The 18,627-nt window shown below is 40.8% G+C and overlaps 1 protein-coding gene across 11 annotated transcripts in view; it reads right to left on the bottom strand.

Moving 5' to 3' along the window:
- Positions 1-498: 498 nt before the first annotated feature.
- The window catches only part of st3gal3b (ST3 beta-galactoside alpha-2,3-sialyltransferase 3b), a 51,213-nt gene continuing 33,084 nt past the window's right edge, over positions 499-18,627 (bottom strand). For all 11 annotated transcript variants that reach the window (XM_026150920.1, XM_026150921.1, XM_026150922.1 and 8 more), the window contains 4 exons: positions 17,753-17,939; positions 6,888-7,034; positions 4,872-5,018; positions 499-2,053 (listed from right to left, as the gene is read on the bottom strand). In XM_026150920.1, coding sequence (XP_026006705.1) covers positions 1,964-2,053; positions 4,872-5,018; positions 6,888-7,034; positions 17,753-17,939 — 571 coding nt within the window. In that variant the 3' untranslated portion in view covers positions 499-1,963. The remainder of the gene's footprint in view (positions 2,054-4,871; positions 5,019-6,887; positions 7,035-17,752; positions 17,940-18,627) is intronic.

Below are 18,627 nucleotides of genomic sequence, written 5' to 3'. Positions count from 1 at the left end.
AAACGGGGCCCAGTTTTCCAAAAAAGAAAAAAGTATCCATTTTCAAACCCAGGAGAACCATTCCGAAAGGAACTGTGCATGGCGTGACGATGCACGACCCTGGCAGCGTGTGGAAACTAATGAGCATGAAGGAAACAAAAATAGCAATGCATCACGCGCGTGTGTGTATGTGTATACAATCTACACTTCCAATAGAAGAGTTAAAAAGACAGAAAACTGGAGAAAACCCTATTCACAAAAAAAGTAAAATAAACCCTGCTTTGGTAAAGCAGTTTTTAAAATGCACCATCACTATATAAAGCTGATTATCGCATTCATATAATATGATGAACATATGCATCTTCTCGCTCTCCCTCACTGTTTGAAGGAGATTGCGCGCGTGTGTGTGTGTGTGTGTGTGAGAGATCACGAATATGTTCAATGTTAAAATACAGAGAAGCCTGCAACAGGATCTCCATGTGAGAAGTGCAAAGGCCTCAGCAGCACATTAATTTCAAACTGAAGGTGGCATTTATCACCTGTGGAACTTTTTTTTTCCTTTCCTTCTTAACGCCCGCTGTCACAGAAGGTCACATGTGTTGTGTTAACAAACGCTGCATAAAACAAAGAAAATGAAGAGGTGCAGACATTTAACACCCATCCAGTTTAAAGCAGATTCAGCCGCACGGTTACTTCTGCCACAAGCCTAGATGATGCTGCAGTCTCTGGGGAAGCACATGGTGCTGAAGTTTAAAGCACAAATGCAAACTTTTGTTTAGAACAGAAAGCAGGCCTGCCTGTGACCAAAACACTGGGACTTTGGAACAAAATAAATAAACAAAAAACAATAATATATATTCCACAATCTAAGAGTTCACCATTTAGTGAAGAACAAAACCTCTGCAGCAACAGGAGAATGGAAAAGGGATGCCATAAAACACCCTGGATCACTTTATGTCTCATGAACAAAGATAGGATTAAGTAAGAGGAGACTGCAGTGTCTTACTTTCTCTCTTACAGGTGGTCAACTTTAAAAACTACAAAAGATAGCATCTTTATTGAAAAAAAGAAGATGTAGAGTTTTAAAATACCTCACATAAACTTCAATTTTAAATACCTCAAAGAGCTTCAGTCTTCATTAATATTTAGCTTTTTGGTGGCTTCTTACCTGATGCAAACAGCATGAGGAGCCGCAAGCTTATATTAGTGTGTCAAAGCAACACCAGTCTTTGTGACAGGTGGGGGGTGTCAGGGATCATCTGGTGGAGCACGTGTTAGTTTTTAAGTCAGGACAGAATGGGGGGAAAAAAATGAATGACTGAAGTAGTGACAGACGAGAATCAGGGCAGCTGCTGCAGCGCTTTAAAAAGCACAGTAAAAATTATTTTTGATATTTACAATGAGGAACAAGAATACATTCAGGCAGCAGAAGGAGAGGGGGGTGGCCTCTTCTCTCTACGAGGTACATTTGGCACTGCTAATATTCAACCATCCCCACACATTCTAATAGTCCTTCTCCATCCCTTTGTCTTCTGTCTCTTCACCAGACTGACCGGAACATCAAGCTAAACTCTGACTTCTGTGGGTCATAAAGTGTCACCTCTGCTCTTACTGTTCATTCATGTAATACTCGGGGCTTTGAAGTGGTAAACACTGCAGTGTGGGGCCGGCGGAGCGTTCCTGCGAATGTCTTTTGATAAGACGCAAAACTATGCAGATCCAGTGCTCCCCCCATGCTCGTTTCCCCCCGCTTCAATCAGCAAGAGTCTTTGGTTCAGAAGGCACGTGTGTGCGCGTCTCTCCACAGAATCCCTCCTGTATTTTATTCTTTTTTAAATATCCTTTGATATAAAAACCCCGGCAGTGTGCAGGCCACCCGGACTCGAGGGTTTTTTTTTCCTTCTTCAAAAAGTCAATCCATTTCCCAGCTTCCTGCTAGTAGTCTTTTGGGAATGGCGGAGGGAGACTGTGGGCGGGTGTAAACTTAGATACCATTGGTCAGATCTTTGATGACGTTTGCCTTCACCAGCTTACGAAGGAACTCCTTTTCCTTGGATATGTTGTGTGTCCATGACTGCAGGATAATCAAAGGAAAGGACATGTTCAGAAAGATACAACATCACAGATGAAACACGAGGATAAGTGGTGGGAGGAGGCATATTAAACAGCACATTTTCCAACAGTGCCAGACAAAACTGTATGTTAAGTTTAGGGTTACTATATCCCCAGTGTCTATACATGTGGGTGTTCAAGTGTACAACAATGGAGCATGTGTTAAGCCATGGTGGTCAGTCTTCTGTCCTGCTGTGCTATAAGAATTCAGTCCAGTGGGATAGTTAGGGATAAAAGGAGAAGGAATATATAGAGAAAGGAGGCACAGGGTGGAGGAAGAGACCTATGAGAGAGAATGAAAAAAAGTGGAGAGCTTCAAGACTCTCTTATAAGGTCTGGCTGTGTGTCTGTCTGGGTCAAGCCTCCTACAATTACATGATGGGAAACGCCACAGCCTGAAAGAACAATAACCTGCAGTTTTCGCAGAAGTCAACAGCAAAATTACAATGACATTTAAAATACAATAACAACAATAACAACCTGCTGGCAACCACTGGTTGGGAGAGAAAAGCGTGTATTCCGCGACCAGTTGGCAAATATTTACTTAAGGTTACGTGCAATCGCTAGCATTAAAAAGGTCCACCATGAAAAGCTCCTTCCAGCTGCTTTGGTCGCTAGCAGATTTGGTTGCCAGTAATTTGTGAATATTTGCACACAAGTTGGCGTTTTTCATGTAAACTACTCAGAGGTAGCGAAACTGAAAAGTGCACCTTGTGGGGTCGTCATCTAATATGGAATCCAGCATGTAAGCACTCGAGACAGTTTGCTCTATTTGCTTTTAGCTTCCACTCTGGCTGGTTTTATGGTGTTTCATTAGCTTTAATGACAATCCGCTGTGGTGACCCCTATAGGAAGCAGCTAAAAGACGAGGAGGAGCAGGGTAGAAAAAAACCCCAATGCCTTCCCAGCTTCACTAAAAGTCTGTCCGTATCCACTTTGCACACATGACACGGGACAGACAGGGCAACATATGCATTGGTTGCAATCATGTCTTTGGGTAACTTCCAAATAATAACTGTAAGACTTTATTCCTCTTCGACTTCTTTCTTTAGTGAAACTCCACATGACAAAAATGTTAAAGTTGCGACCATAAAATCAAAACTGGAAGATGAGCAGAAAGATGCCAATGGCTCCACAGCCTCAGGTCATCATTCTCTGTGGGTTTTCACAGTCATTTCATCAACTATTGATCCGATCAGTTTAAATTAGATCATTTCCAAGCACAGCTTTGAGATGACAAAAATGAGGATGCATAGATAGACATGTATTGTGGATTTTAATCCTCCACCCAGACAGTTAAAGAACAGGCCTAAGTTCTAAAGTTCCAGAAAAATCAAAACCTCAGGCGCTGGTTAAGCTTTCCAAACAACAGAGATAAAAAAAATGAAAGGCTAAAAACATTAACATTAATTAGCCATGTATGGCTGATGATGACAATGCTGATGAAGATGATGACAATAAATGCCAAAGGTTTACTGGGAGTTTAGACAAAGGTTATCATCATACTGAGCTCATGGTTTACACATGTCAGCGCAGGGGTGACATCTCTGATTCAGCTCGGTTTCAGTGTAAACACAGAGATCCAGACGTGATGGAGCAGAGAGAGCTCCGTCATGAGGACGTTTAGAAAACGATCGTTTAAGTGACTGATGAAAGACCGTTCCCACTTCAATCTAAAAATTTAGTTCGACGATTTTCATTTTTCATCTTTCATGAATTTATGTTTTAATTTATCAGGAAGTTTCACCAATCTTTCATTTTGTTTATGGTTTAATATACGTACGGGTTTGTTTCCCTTTTTTTTTCCCCCAGACATTTTCTCTGGTTTCCACTAATCTGTGCTCTTAATCTTTCATGAAAGCAGCTCTGACTTAATTTTCCAAGTCAAATGGGACGTAAAGTTACAGACAGGTGACAAATTAAGAGAATTGCCTGAGCTCTTAAACCTCAGTATCGAGGTGGCCGTTACTCTCTTGTGGCCATGTGGCTGGCATGCTTTTCCTCTTTGAAGCATCACTCCACAACAAGCTGTTTAGTGATTGCTTTCATCTTACAATGTAGCATTTCCTGATTCTGATGGGCGTAGTCTACATCCATCTGAAGGGCACGAGGGGTCACTGAATGGTTTAAAAAGTATTGAAATACTGTGTATTGCATACTATGGCATTTACACATCTTAACTATAGAAGATATTGGATCAGTGAAGGGATATTTTTTGGAAAGTTAATCCTTTCACAAAACATCCAGAGACTTTGAGCTGATGGCGCAGTTATCAGACAAAATGTTCCTGACACCTCTGCAGCTTTAACAGTCCCTTGTAATCTTAAATATTTGTAGAACAACCATTAGCTAACTGCAAAGAGCTGTTTAGCACTCCGGAGCACCTCCAAGCATTTTTTCTTCCCATAAGCTCATAACGGTTATAATTTTGGCTTTAAAGAAGAAAAAAAATGGGAGAAGTTCAACCCCAAAAGAATTCTTGGACTAATATTACCATAAGTCCAAACAGTGACTGCTTTGTAGTGAATGTATTTTGGCTGTAGGCCAGTTCACGTCCCCCTCGCACTCCTTCACAGGAGTGGTGGTCCCTCCTAATCAAAGTCTACAGTTGTTACTTTGGTTATTCTACTGTGGCCAAAGGGTAAGGAGCAGCTAGAATATATTGTTCTCATTAGGAATGAGCCCACGTCGTTCCGCATTTCATTTAAAGAAATCTTAAAGAGTGCCTCCAATGCTGGATTACCCTGTAGTGAAATAAGTGCTGATGTGCGAACGCTCACCTCTTTAATGGCGGACATCTTGACAGACTCGTAGTAGTGCAGAGGTGCGTAGGGCTTGTTCATGTCGTAACCAAAACCAGCCACCGCCACCTCGTCGCAGTTGTGCAGTGCCATTGTTATAGCAACAGTCCCCAAAGTTGGAATGTTCTGTGGCAGAAACACAGGTGTGGGCAACACACACACACACACACACACACACACACACACACACACACACACACACACACACACACACACACACACACACACACACACACACACACACACACACACACACACACACACACACACTATTAAAATGAAAAACAGGTATGACAAAAGAAAATCTACCCAATTATTATTATAATTTTCTCATTGCATCTGACACAGATGTATTCTACCACTCTCGTATCTGCTTCCCTCCCTCCGTCTTCGGTACTTCTGTCTTTGTTCTACTTCACTGCTGCTAACTGACTCTGAACACTTGGTGATTAACTATTACCTTTGAGATGTGATGCCTGTAAACCCCTGCTACGACACGCTGAGCTACAGGGTTGAAGCTGTGCTTCCTAACCGCCCTGGGGTGCCAGAGATCTGGGATTTGGGGGGGTAGGTAAAAGGGCCTCTGTGTGTTTGATTGTGTGTGAGGATGTTGCAGAACAACAGAGGGTGTGTGTGTGTGTGTGTGTGTGTGTGGGGGGGGGGAATGCAGGGTGCAGAAGAAAGCAGAGGGAGGGAGGCCCTATTTAAATCATTACCCTGATTTGCAGCCCTCAGGGTAGGTGGAGCTGAACCAGCAGCTGGCCAACCCCCCACTGCATGTTCTAATAAGAGATTATTTTACACACATGCAGCCACACACACTCAACATAAACACCAGTATAACAAATAGTCCTCCTCATTAATTTCCATGTACATAAACATACACTGTGATGGTCAGAGGAGAAACGGTAAAGTGTTTCTAGGGAAAGAATGTGCCAAATCATACAACTCTGCAGCCAGACAGCCCTGCAAACACCCAGACACAAACACAAACGTGCACACAGATCATCATGCACTCGCTCTCTTACGCACAAACACACACATATATAATGTGATGCCCACATGTTCAACACATGTTGCAGAGCTGAGTTCATGCAGGGGTGTTCTTGGTGGCCCCCAGAGGGTGGTGTTAGGGTGATACACTCCTCATGTCCCCTCCAATTCCCCCTATCCCCCCTTTACTTGCCAAGTGTACACAGACACATACACACACACACTATATACACTTGCACACCAGTATTTAATTTCAAACAGTCTGATGTTTAGTTTGTAATTTTTCTGCTCTGCAATCGATTTGATAGCCACCAATTTAAATTTCATCACTTTACTTCTTAAACAAAATATTCTCTGGTTAAAGGGATGACACGGCAGAGGGATCCACCCTGGCGCCGGGTTACAGCGAGTATTCACTAGTTTTTAATGTACCGAAGTAAAATGCAGTGAAAGATCGGAACGCTTTAGATCCGTGGCTCCCTAATCGCAGCTCCTGTTCCAAGAATGAACTCTGCTCATAACTTACAGCAAAATAAGCCCCTAAATGGCTCCAGAATCAGCAGATTATATAACATGTGTATATTTTCTTCAATTAGTTACTTAAAAAAGAAAAAGGAAAAAGACTCTTGTGTAAGCAGGGCGCAGACGAGTGGGACTGTAATTATTCTGCATTTCATTTGGAAACACAGTCCAATCCCCTCCCCATTCTTTCTGGATATCGAGCTCTCATTCTCTTACAAAAACAGATGAACGTCTCATCTATGCATACAAAGTCGATATCTGATGTAGCCTACGTAACTGGCCGACGCCGTTGCCAGCATTTATCCTTGTCTGGACTGCACAGTTACATTTCAAGGGGGGTGCACATCAGGTTACACCACTGGACACAGTGCAGGTTTTTTTTTTTTTTTGTTTGTTTGTTTTTTTTTTAAGAAGGGTGTGCAGTTACAACATACCTACAGTGAAGGTTTAAAACAAAAGTAAAGTTCCACTGTTACTTACTCCTTTGCCCATTAGGCCATTGTTGAATGGCAGGCCAATGAACTGGAAGGCAGCCTCCTGGATGAAGTAGGGGTTGAGGATTCTCATCTCTGTCGGCTCCCGAGGCACAGACTGAGCCACAGACTTCCAAAAGCCATCTGTGCCCCTCTGAAAAGTAAAAAGATGGAGGACAGCAGAAAAAGGTCAGTTTGTGTATGGTAAAGAATTTATTTTACACTGTCAGATTAGAGACATGTCACAGAGGCACAAATGGGAAAAAACAAAAAACAACAACTAAAGGTTTCAATTGATGGCATTGGTGATAGGCAACTAAAATTTACCAACCAAACATCAACAAAAGATTATCCTCCTTAAACAAAGAAGCAAACCAGAAGCCAGGCTCCGTCTACCACTGATTGGGGAAATTACTTCTGGACCTTTAATGAATGAAGGGGAGGTTGGGGGTTGCTGTTTGCAGGACACCAGCAATTTTGACCCATCAGAAGGAAAGTCTAGCAGTTTGTGAGAGATGCAGTTGCCCTAGAGTGGTAACGAGAGGCTGCACTAAAGTCCTCATCAAAGTTTTAGAAGATTTAGATAAGACAATAGTGCGACACACAGTTGAACCTTTAAGGCTTTAGTGCCATTTTCCTTCTGAGAAAGAATACTTCATAAAGTGAACACCAAATAAGGAGAATGATTATAGGTGCTGATAATAGTGCTGCCGTGTTAATATGCACTGACTCTGGAGCAAAACTGCTCCATTACCGTGCGGAGACTTTCTGTTTCCTACAATTTTCTCAGGCTTCTGGAAATATCAATATTAGTGAAATAATTGATTTTGACAAAAAATCTTTTGTAGACCCACTTTTGTCTGAAGTCAGACACCCTGCTGGGAACCTATCCATACTCAACATCTCTGGGTAAATATTGCATTAGAAAGAAAATCACAAAATCACACCTTGACCCGAGGGTGTTCCGAGAGACCTCGGGTCTTTTTACACAAGGCAATCTTCATCAGTCGCAAGCACAACCCGTCAGACATGCTAGTAACACCACCTGAATAAAATTATGCAACTCTAATGAAAGGCACTTGCCCAACTTGGTCCTTCCAGAACAGCCGACTGATATTAATAAACTGAGACAGACAAAAAGCTCCCCCTTGGAGAAGTTTATACATAATGCAAGTGAATCCTGAGTCCTAGCTTCCTTTACTGCATTCAATTCAAATGTTACACTAAATTAACAAGTAACAAATTAACAGTGTGTGATTGACTTGTCTCCTCAGATCCATGAAGCCAATGTGAATCACCTGTTCAAACAGTCAAACACTCGCCTGGGTGCCTTTGATACAGCAATGTGTGTGTGTGTGTGTTTGTGTGTTGGCAGAGGCAGTAGCAACAAGTCTGATGGCTTTGTGGGTTCAACAGTGGCGGCTCTTTTTGAACGCAGGCCCAGCTCTGTGCCCTCGGCAAGCCGCGACAGGAACAGCAGCTCATCTCTCCTGTCAACACAGCTTGTGTTTGCCAGAAATCTATTTAGCCGAGCTGTTTGGATGTGTGCAGGTCTGTGTATGCTGAATAAAGAGTGATGCATTTTTTTCTTTATTCTAGGAAGGAGAGCAGCTAATGACACAACACACACACACACACACACACACACACACACACACACACACAAATGTCACAGGGTGGGGATCTCTTTGAAGATCAGACAAGTACAGGTGGTTTTGAGAAATGTATGAGCAATTAGTATGTAAGGATTTGGGATTGTTAGGAAGGATGGGAACGGTGGGTATGTTTATGAGTTCAGGAATGTGGGAAGCTGCTCACAACCCTGTTTTCCAAAACGCTGTAACACTTTGTAACATGTAAACAAAAAACAGACAGCAATGATTTACTTGATCCCAAACTTTGAGAAGGAAAGATATGGTGGATTTCAAAATGCTGTGAAAACTTGGTGAGCAAATGGTTTAGAAAAAAAAAACAACAAAACAAAACATAAAACTACAAATGTTTTAGTGATCATAAAAAATATTCAGAGAATTCAGTGGGATTCCTGTGCACAAGAACAAGACTGAAAACAAGTCATGAATGGCTGTGATGTTCAGCCTCGGGCTGCACTGCATTAAAACCAGACAGTTCTGTACAGAGTCAACGCACAGGCTCAGGAACACATCACAGGAGCAGGAAATAAATGTTAAAATACCAAAAGAAAATTATTAATTCCACAGACTTCCTTGTACCTGAGAGATAATTTAAGGTGAATTAAGGGGAAGTGGAAAACTGATCTATTTTTATGGCCAACTTGCGCTTCTACAGAGGCACATTTAGGGCTTGAACATTATATACAGTTTACCAAACCACATCCTGCATGTACTACATTAATATGGCTTTGTAGCAAAATAATCTTGGTGCTTAACTAGCTAGCGTGCAGTAAACACCTGCCACCCACTGGAAACATTTGGTACATTACAAATGAAACATATGCGAGAAGGACGACAAACCGCTGAGCAGAATGAGAAAGAACTTCACTTTCAAACAATAAGCCCTGTTTTGGATGTGTCATTGAAGGTTAAACACACAGCAAAGAACAATGAACATCAAAATGACATAAGATAGGTATCCAGTAAATAAAGAGTAAAAGAAACTGCTTTAAAGCAGCACTGAAAAGGCTGCACTTCCAGCGATGAGTAGCGTACAATCTGTACTTAAAGCTCCTACAAATAGCCTTAAGGGAACAGGATGTGGCTCCCACTGTGGACTAACTGCTAACCTCTGTGTGAGCACGCATTTGTTTCTCAAAACAAAGCGCTGTAACTTTGCCCTAGACACGATAGGAAGCTACGGAAAGAGTCTTTCACACCACTTGCTAATGACGGACGCACACATGCTCAAAGGTGAACACACGTGTACTGCATTGGCTGGCTGGGCTGTCACTGAGCTGTGTTCAAAGAGGAAATGACTGTTTCCGTTCTCCTGTGACAGCTTTATGGTTAAATTGGTTTAGATTATTAGATTTAAGTGTGTGCACAAGGCAGTGCGCTCCAATAAAGCACCTGTTAAAACAAACCTGAACTGGGTGAGTTAATTATTTGCAATGCAAGGAGATAGATCCTAGAGGGGGTCAACATTACTTAGTTACAAAAACTTAAAAATCAGCTTAGTGCCAGTCAACCGTGTTGAGGAAAAGATGATACAACTCCTTGCCGTCTTGTCAGAAGGTGGATCTCAAAGCATAACGAGCCTGAACTGAGCGCAGATGAGCAGAAATGATGAGTTCACAGATTCAACAATTCTCCAAATAACAGGAACAGCAAGCTTATACAGCTACATCAAAGCACAGCATACAGCTCGGGCTGGCTTAACCTCAAACTCTGAATTACACACATTTGTCCACTACAGCCAACATTCATGGCATTTCTTGAGAGCTAATTATAAACATTGTTTACCACACAGTGCAGAGAGCTGGAAATGCAGTTCTAAATGTATGCACTGTGTGAGACAATCCCCAGCACTATATCAATGCAGTGATGTTGCGATAATATCTGTGCAATACTGATTTTTCTGTGCTGAGGATGAAGAGGATGTACCAACAGAGCAGTAAGGCTGTTGAGATTAGAAAAGGACTATTATTGATTCCTCGGAAACCACAAACAAAAGCATGTACGATTAAAGTAGATGGCAGAGTACAGGTAACTTGTCAGCTTGAGCTGAAGCCTTACAAAGGCTAAGTGTATTTGTTTTGTGATTTCAAAGCTGCTGGAAAAAAAAAAATCACAATTACATAAACCATTAAAGAAGAAAAAAAAAAAAAAGGGATCTTGAATCAGAGGATTAAAGCGTGCCACAGGATGAGGAGAAGTCCTACTGTAAGCCTAAAGATGGAAAGGATCAAACAAATGGAAAAAGTGAAGCAAAAAGGAATGGTACAAGGAAAAAGGTCGTTAAAATCTCGAAAAAGGTAACTAAGATCATGTGCTGGTGAGATACCTAAATTAGACTGTCCATAAACATAATGGTATGTATCCTGTGTCCTTGCATAAAAAGGCTCAAATAAGCAACAGCTTTGGTTTAGAGCCTTGCATTGAGAGTTTTTAGCGTGCTTTGGTTTCATTGTGGTTTCCAGCCCAAACCAAAACTGAACTCACCTTAAAACTAAAGTGGTCCGCTGTGTTAAGTGAAACAGCCAGCTCAGTCTATAGCTTCTGGGGGTCCGAGCAAAAAGTGCAGACACACGGAACAACAATGAAATATGGGGGATAAAGGGAAAAAGGTTTCACATTTGCAGGATTACTACAAGTGGCTTTAAATGCCTTCAGCGTAAACCATCTGCCACAAGCAGTGAAACCAAACAATCTCGTCACCAGAAGCGGTTTTCAGTTTTAGCTTACATGTGACTACTCTTCAGATTGATCTCAGAGTATTGCTTCAATAGCAACGAATGGCCTTACTTCCCTGATTGACAACCGTAACACTTTTTGGAGTTTTTCAATCCTGTAAACTTACCGAGCGAGAATGTGGTTGCGTTTGATGTTTGTGCCGTGGAGCTGCACGGCTCAGACGAGGTGGACCGAATTTCCGGAGGGCCGACTTAAAGCAATTTTGAAAACGAAACGGCAGCCCCAAACTGCGAACAATCACAATTACAGCTGCCTGGAGGTCATTAGCACTGTGTACATGTCAGGTCTCTGAGTTTACAAGTGGTAGTGTCTTACCACTTAAGTGCTCCTCTGAAGAGGAGCCATTTGTGCAAGAATGTCTGAATGGAGGGAGGTAGCAGTAAAACTTGGAGGTGCGCAGCAGGGGATTACAGTTACTAAAGGTCCACTTATAATATTCCCCCTCTTTGTTTTTAGGAGGGAATCTGAAGCGGTCCCCGATTTGTGTTTTTTGTTTTCTTGACACATACCACAACCTCTCCTCCCATTGAGGTCACAGTGATTGATCGATTCCTGGTCTCTCTGAGGTTATTCGGTATGGGAAGCACAAATCTTCAAACTTCCACGATTGCAAAGATGAAAATCGTGCCAATGCTTCACCGCTTCACAACACTACAACCTTTAAAACCAGCAGGTGCAGCAAAGTCTCTGGGAAATAACAGGTGACGTGTTGAAAGATCACAAGCAGTGTCACAAGGATCTGCTTGTATCTCATTATATATATATATTAAAAAAACAACAACAAATGAATAAAAAACTAAACAAAAACACAACAACACAAACATTGGTTCTTTTGGTGACCTTTTGACAATTAATAGGTCGCCTTAAACTCTCATAAATACATCATTAATCAACATCCACTCTATTGGAACACAGCACCAAAGGAACCCAGTGTACAGGTCCCAGTGTAAATCACAGCAGGCTATGTAGGTGAAGCACTTCTGAAACACAACACTCGTGGCAATCAGTGACATCCGGACACCACGTTAGTCACTTGGTTCACGTTCAGAATCCATGTTTACAAGTATGTAAATGTTTATGAATGCATGTATGCATGCAACTGGGGGATTCTCCACAGATGTTTGGGCTTAAAAGAAGAGCCATATACCTTCCTGCAGTTCATCCACAGTGAAAGGGTTGCAATAAACTTTTTTGGGATAAAATGACAAGTATGTAAACCCAAAAATCTGGGCACCACACGGGGTGACACAGCTCACTGGCTCACACCAGTATTCCAGCCATCGGGAATTTACATTTAAATTTCTCAATAATGTGGAGACCCTTGCCATTCTAGAGACTCGATATTTTAGCTACACTCGATCTTTTTGGCATTACCAAAAGACAGAAATATTGGCTACACTATAGTATTTTGTTACTTTGGAATAAGAACCCCTGGCGGCATTTCTATTAAAGGAGAAGTACTTTCTTCGACAAATTGTCTGCATCCATCATTTATCTCTCTGCCCTGCAGCCAGCAGCGAAAGCTCCTGTAAACAAACAGGAGAGATAGAACACCGACACTCCACCTTCAAACCCCGTGTTTACCACCGGCTGTATATCTTTCACTGGATCTGTTTAAAAATATCCCCACATATACAAACACATGCAGGCTGTGTGTGCATGAACTGTGAGTGCACACTGTGCATGAAGGAGAAAAAAAAAATTTGCAAATTAGACCCAGGAGAGAAAAAAAACTATATCAGCAATCGTGGAAATCGCGTTTGAGCACATGTGTAAACAGCATGTAATGTGGCAATCAACCAGCCTGTTGCCGTTGTGGGGTCCAATTTTAAGGCAGAGTGAGAAAGTTAGCTTGTAATCAGGTAGACAATGAGGGATAAGGGAAATTGGAAGCTTTGTGATGCTTTGGGACTGTGTATGTATTAAAAAGGACAGGCACAATTAGGAAGAAGGATTAGATGTGATCACGACTGGATTTCTTTGCGTGAGTCTGCGTGTTTGTGGAAGTGTCCGAAACTCTAAATAACAGATTGGGAAACTGTCTTGCTAATTTGTATTCTGGCCAGCTTTCCAAGACTGCACTCTAGGCTCATGAAAATCTGCAATAAATGAAGGATAGTCCGGCACATTTACCACCGGCTAGCTGAGTCATTCGGAACTGCGCAAGTGTGTACCACCCACTAACCTTTCAGGGAAAAAAAAAAATTACACTTGCTTTCATAACCACAGAAGGCAAGTAAAAAAGGTTTTTCATCCCTTCCAGCTCCAAGTATGCAGGTTACACAAAGAAATTCCCGGCCGTGAAAGCTCCCGAAGGACAACTGTCCAGAGTTACATTATGTTACCCTCTAGCACGAACAAAATGGATCGAGTAAAGGGGTGCAGGGGGGGGGGGGGGGCTTGCTGCTACATGATGAGGATTTCCTGCAAATAGTTCTTTACCAAAAGTATGATTGTTTTATTCCATTAAATACCTGTTTGTGTGGTAAGAAGTAAAGGAAAATAGTTTTAAAATAATGAGCACGCATATATTTAAAAAAATTCATTATTACAATTATTTTTTTTAGGAACGTTTTTCCTGAGATCACGGGAGGTGAAATCAAACGTGCAGATAAAAACATCTTGGTGTTTACTCTGCATTTTTCCTGCTGCTAGTGAATGAGATACAATGAAGACAGGATATCAGTCTTTTGACGGGTTTCTTTCATGTTGCTGCCAAGGCAGAAAATCCAACAGCAAACAGATATTGCTCTCCTAGTAACACAAGCAGCTTCATGCTTCACTAAAGGTATATGCTGCATCTTCTTACCAAATAGTTTAATGTGAGCAAACAAATTAAATGCCTGTGTGATGCATTTTTAAATAAGCACATAAAAGCTCGCTGCAGACAGTTCATTTATCATTTAAACCAACGTGACGTGCTACTTATTATACACAACTTTCGAAACTAGTGTCAAATTAAAGCATTCCCTAAACACATCGGCTTACAGTCATAACAACACCTACCACCACTGAGACTTTACCGGGGAGCAACGGTCAGCACTAATGAGGAAGGCAGCCCATTTAACATCTGGACCAAAGCAGTTTAAACCGACAGATTGCACAACTGACCGACTCTGCTATTCTAGGACTGTAGACTCTTAGCAACAAGCCTGAACAGTTAGAGGGGCTTTTTTTTTGGATTGTAATTCTATAAACCACCTCACTACACTGATATCCATTAATGGATTACTTTTACACTGAAAGAGTTTCAAGGGCACAAGCTGCCAAAATAAAAATGGAGCAAACTGTTTAGAATAGCAGTACAGATGAATTGCATTCGATTTCCTGCCATATAAATAGCGTGTCCCATTATGTTCCTGTTTTCTGGAGGTCAAACCTGGGTGTCTGCACATGTGTCAGTTTTATTCTGCCATGCTGTCATCGAGCCTCAAAACAGAAGACACTGATGATATTTCTGTTTCCTGATAATTAACGCATGAGTTGCATTCCTCCTTCCTCAGCAGATCAAAGAGGACTGAGTCAGACGCCGGGGGCCAGATCAATTATCCAGGCAGCCATTTTCACTGTCCTCTCCATCTGACACGCCACAAAAATCTGGGCACTATCAAAGGCTGAAGACGCCATAAGCCAGCCAAGAAAGCAGTTTTATTTTATTTTACCGTCAACTTCCACTACTCACTCTTTCCTCAGCTGTTAACCCTTTACTCCATTTGACATTATCCTTTCCACCTATCCATTTTCTTTTGTCCTTTAACCAAAATTCACACTACTACTTTGTTTCAGTTTGTTATGCCATACCCTAACTGTATTGTCCATTCCCACCCACCCACCCTTATTCTGTTTTTTTCCACTTGTGACTTTCTATTTTGACAAAAGCCGCCTTGTAAAAATTCCAGCTGGGATACGGTCTCTGAAATTCACTCGGCTGTGTCAGAAAATAAAGCAGGTTTCCCAAATCCTGTGTTTTCTGATGAGACTTTTTTCCCAAAACAAAACAAAACAACAAAAATAAATGATTATTCTGCCTGCTTAAAAATACACTCCCTACTCTGATTTTTAATAAAATTACAAATGTGAGTTTTACAACACCAACATTAACAACAACAAAAAACCAAAACCCACACAAACAAACATCTGCTTTAAATTCAACACTCCTCCCCACGCAGGAGACCTCTGTGTGCACCTTTGCACCACTTCCTGTGTTCACAGTTTGATTGCTCACTGGAAATCCAAATATGACCACCTGCATGTGCTCTTTTTAGATTTCACCACAGACAAACATCAACTTCTGTGTCAAACTGATGCAGCTTTCATGTCGAGGATGATCACTGGAGCCAGACACTAAAGCTACGACCTGAACACCAAACTGTAGTTTAGAGAAAGCACACAGAGTCCAAACCCAAAGGTCAGTAGTGTGACCAGAAGCATGCTAACCACTCACACCTCTGTATGTCTGTCCTTTCTCACAAATCCATTTAAATTTTACTTATTCAGCGCCAAAATCTCAACAACAGTTGCCTCAAGACGCTTTGTATTGTAAGGTAAAGACCCTACAATAAAAGAGAATAGAACCCCCAAAGTGAGACCAGGCAGGGAGACACGATAAAAGGCACACTGTGGAAGAAAGCCATGGATTAATAATAACTAATGACTATTTTCAAAGTGGTGTATAAGCACCACTTTGGAAATTCCAAGTGGAAGTGTTGCTGTTTTGACAACTGAAATTTCAGTGTGCATGCAAGTGGCCAGGGAGCGATTCAAACCTAGGAAGAGTGCTCGAAGTGATGCAACGGTGCACAGAATGGCCTTAAAGGGGAAATCGTCCAAATTTAAAATCAAGTCAAGTTATTGCCCTTTATGGGTGAATTTGTGACCTCCACTCACAGAAGGAGGGAGGACTGGTTTTGCTTAACACTGCATATGTTGAGCTTTATAGAAGCACTCAGCAATAATGTAAATCCATAAAGATATAAAACATGCTACAACTTAAAAAAAAAAAAAAAAGGGGGGGGGGGGGGGGGGGGGGAAGGGGGAAAAAAAAAAAAAGGAAAAGAAAGGGAGGCTCTAGTATGTTCCCTTAAATACTTTGAGGCAGGCCCTTTGACCTTAAGCTAAGTGGATTCAAAATAATCCCAGTCAAAGATATATTATAGACTGCTCAACAAGAACAGAATGAAAGTGCCAAGAGAGCTTTTTTCTAACAAAAGGACAAAACGAGAAGAGGAGGTATTAAAAGACTGCCATGTTCGGTAATACTTTCATAGATAACGTAGACACAATTGGGCCATTCAGTCTGACCCTGTGAGATTAATAGGGCAACTCATAACCTGTCAATTAACTGTGCCAATACTAATATTCCATGGGACATGTGATAGGCTTGTTACATGGCAAAGCAAAGGGAAAAAATAAGGTCATTTTTCCTTGAATGTCCTTTCCACATTAAGCATTTAAATCAAATTCAAATTTTATTTGTCACGTACACAGTCATACACAGTACGATATGTAGTGAAATGCTTGGACAACTGCTCGTGACCTAAAGAAAACAAAAAAGGAAAGGCTATGAATAAGATAGGAAATAAATATGAAAAATTAAAAAGGGTAAATTTAACTAGGAAGGAATAAAATATAAATTAAGGTTAAAAATGAAATAACTGTACAACACAAATTAGAATGAAGGGTAAATTTAACTGGGAAGAATAAGATAAAATATATAAATTAAAGTTGAAAATAAAATAACTGTACAACAAAATACACAATACACAATATAGAACTATATAAGAATGTATGAAGAAATCTAAATATAAATAAATATATACACAATAACAGCAGCTGTACAAGTATTAACCGACAATGAAGAATATATCATTCATCTAAAACATTCCCAATATTAATTTAGTATATGGCATAGTTCTGTGTATTCTTATTTATTCTTTTACAAAGTGGTTTAGATTTCCACAGAAGGTAATCAGGAGGATGTGATTATAGATTATACTGCTCTGATATAGATGTTCAAAGGAGGACAAAATTGTTGCGCAATAATTCAGCTGAGTGCTGATCAAACCAACAAATACAGAGTGAGGAATGTAAGTTCATACATTCTTATATAGTTCTATATTGTGTATTTGGTTGTACAGTTATTTTATTTTCAACTTTAATTTATATATTTTATCTTATTCTTTCCCAGTTAAATTTACCCTTCATTCTAATTTGTGTTGTACAGTTATTTCATTTTTAACCTTAATTTATTTGAATGTAAGTGAATGCAAGCATAAGCAGGAATCTTGTTCTATGAAAACTGCTTGCATTTTGGATCCATTTATATTTTAATACTCAAGTAGTTCAAATATCTTCCAGGTTTTGTGTTTGTAAGTTCAAGATTTCAACCTTCATTCATTGGAAGAAAAAACAAAAACAAACAAACAAACAAAAAAAAAAACACCAAAAAACAAAACAACCCACCCCCCTTCAAATATGTCCTTACCATTTTCTCCTTGTAGACCATTTGTCTGAGCCACTTGAAATCAAGTGGTTTGAAAGCAGATAGAACAAAAAGTGAGTCTTGTTCGTAGTTTTCTGGGTTCTGGATCGCACCCTCTGGATATGTAATCCTTATGGTGGTTTTGGTTCCTACATCTTTTCCATAACCTTTTACTAGAGCTTCATTCAACCTGTCAACGCAAGAAAGACAACAAAGGGTGGAATCAGGAATTTAAGAAAAGCATAGTGAAAAGCACAGGATTATTATTTTCGATATTTAGATAAAACAGCACGTCTGCAAACAGAAAGACAAAGCAAAACCTCCACATGAAGGTTCAGCTGAAGCATAAGCTGGGTCTATGCATAAAGACTGGCCAGAGGAAAACCCAGCTTGCAACCTCATCACAAGAGCTAACATCTGACAACATCTGGGTAAGCCACAGTCATTCTGGAAACGAGTGGAATGTTAAGTGAGCTCTCAGACACAGTCACTAAAGGTAACAGTACATCCAGTTTTATTTTGGAGTTTCCCGTTTTCATCTTTAGCTCGTTTAGTTGAATAGTGGGCTGCTGTGCTCGCCTGTGGGCTGATGAGAGTTCACAGTCCGCTCCACTCCAGGGAATGCCCGTCTGCCTGCAGTGAGCTCTGATGTCAGGTGGAGGCAGTGTATAAAGTATGCATAACAAAAGGTCATAACAAAGTATGTTACTGAGTCCCCCCCAAATAACAAAAAACAGAACCAGAGACTTCTCGATATTCCACAATACCGATTCCCAGCTCACTGAAGCAACCATGCATTCCTATTTGGTCACGTGTTGATGATGCAGAAGACATTTTCTTCCCCTCAACTAAAAATTCAAGCTGTCCAAGCCCCCCCC

This window comes from Astatotilapia calliptera, chromosome 18, assembly GCF_900246225.1.
Source record: "Astatotilapia calliptera chromosome 18, fAstCal1.2, whole genome shotgun sequence".
NCBI lineage: Eukaryota > Metazoa > Chordata > Actinopteri > Cichliformes > Cichlidae > Astatotilapia > Astatotilapia calliptera.
The sequence above is the reverse complement of the archived record's forward strand: the minus strand, read 5'-3'. Positions and strand labels throughout refer to the sequence as shown.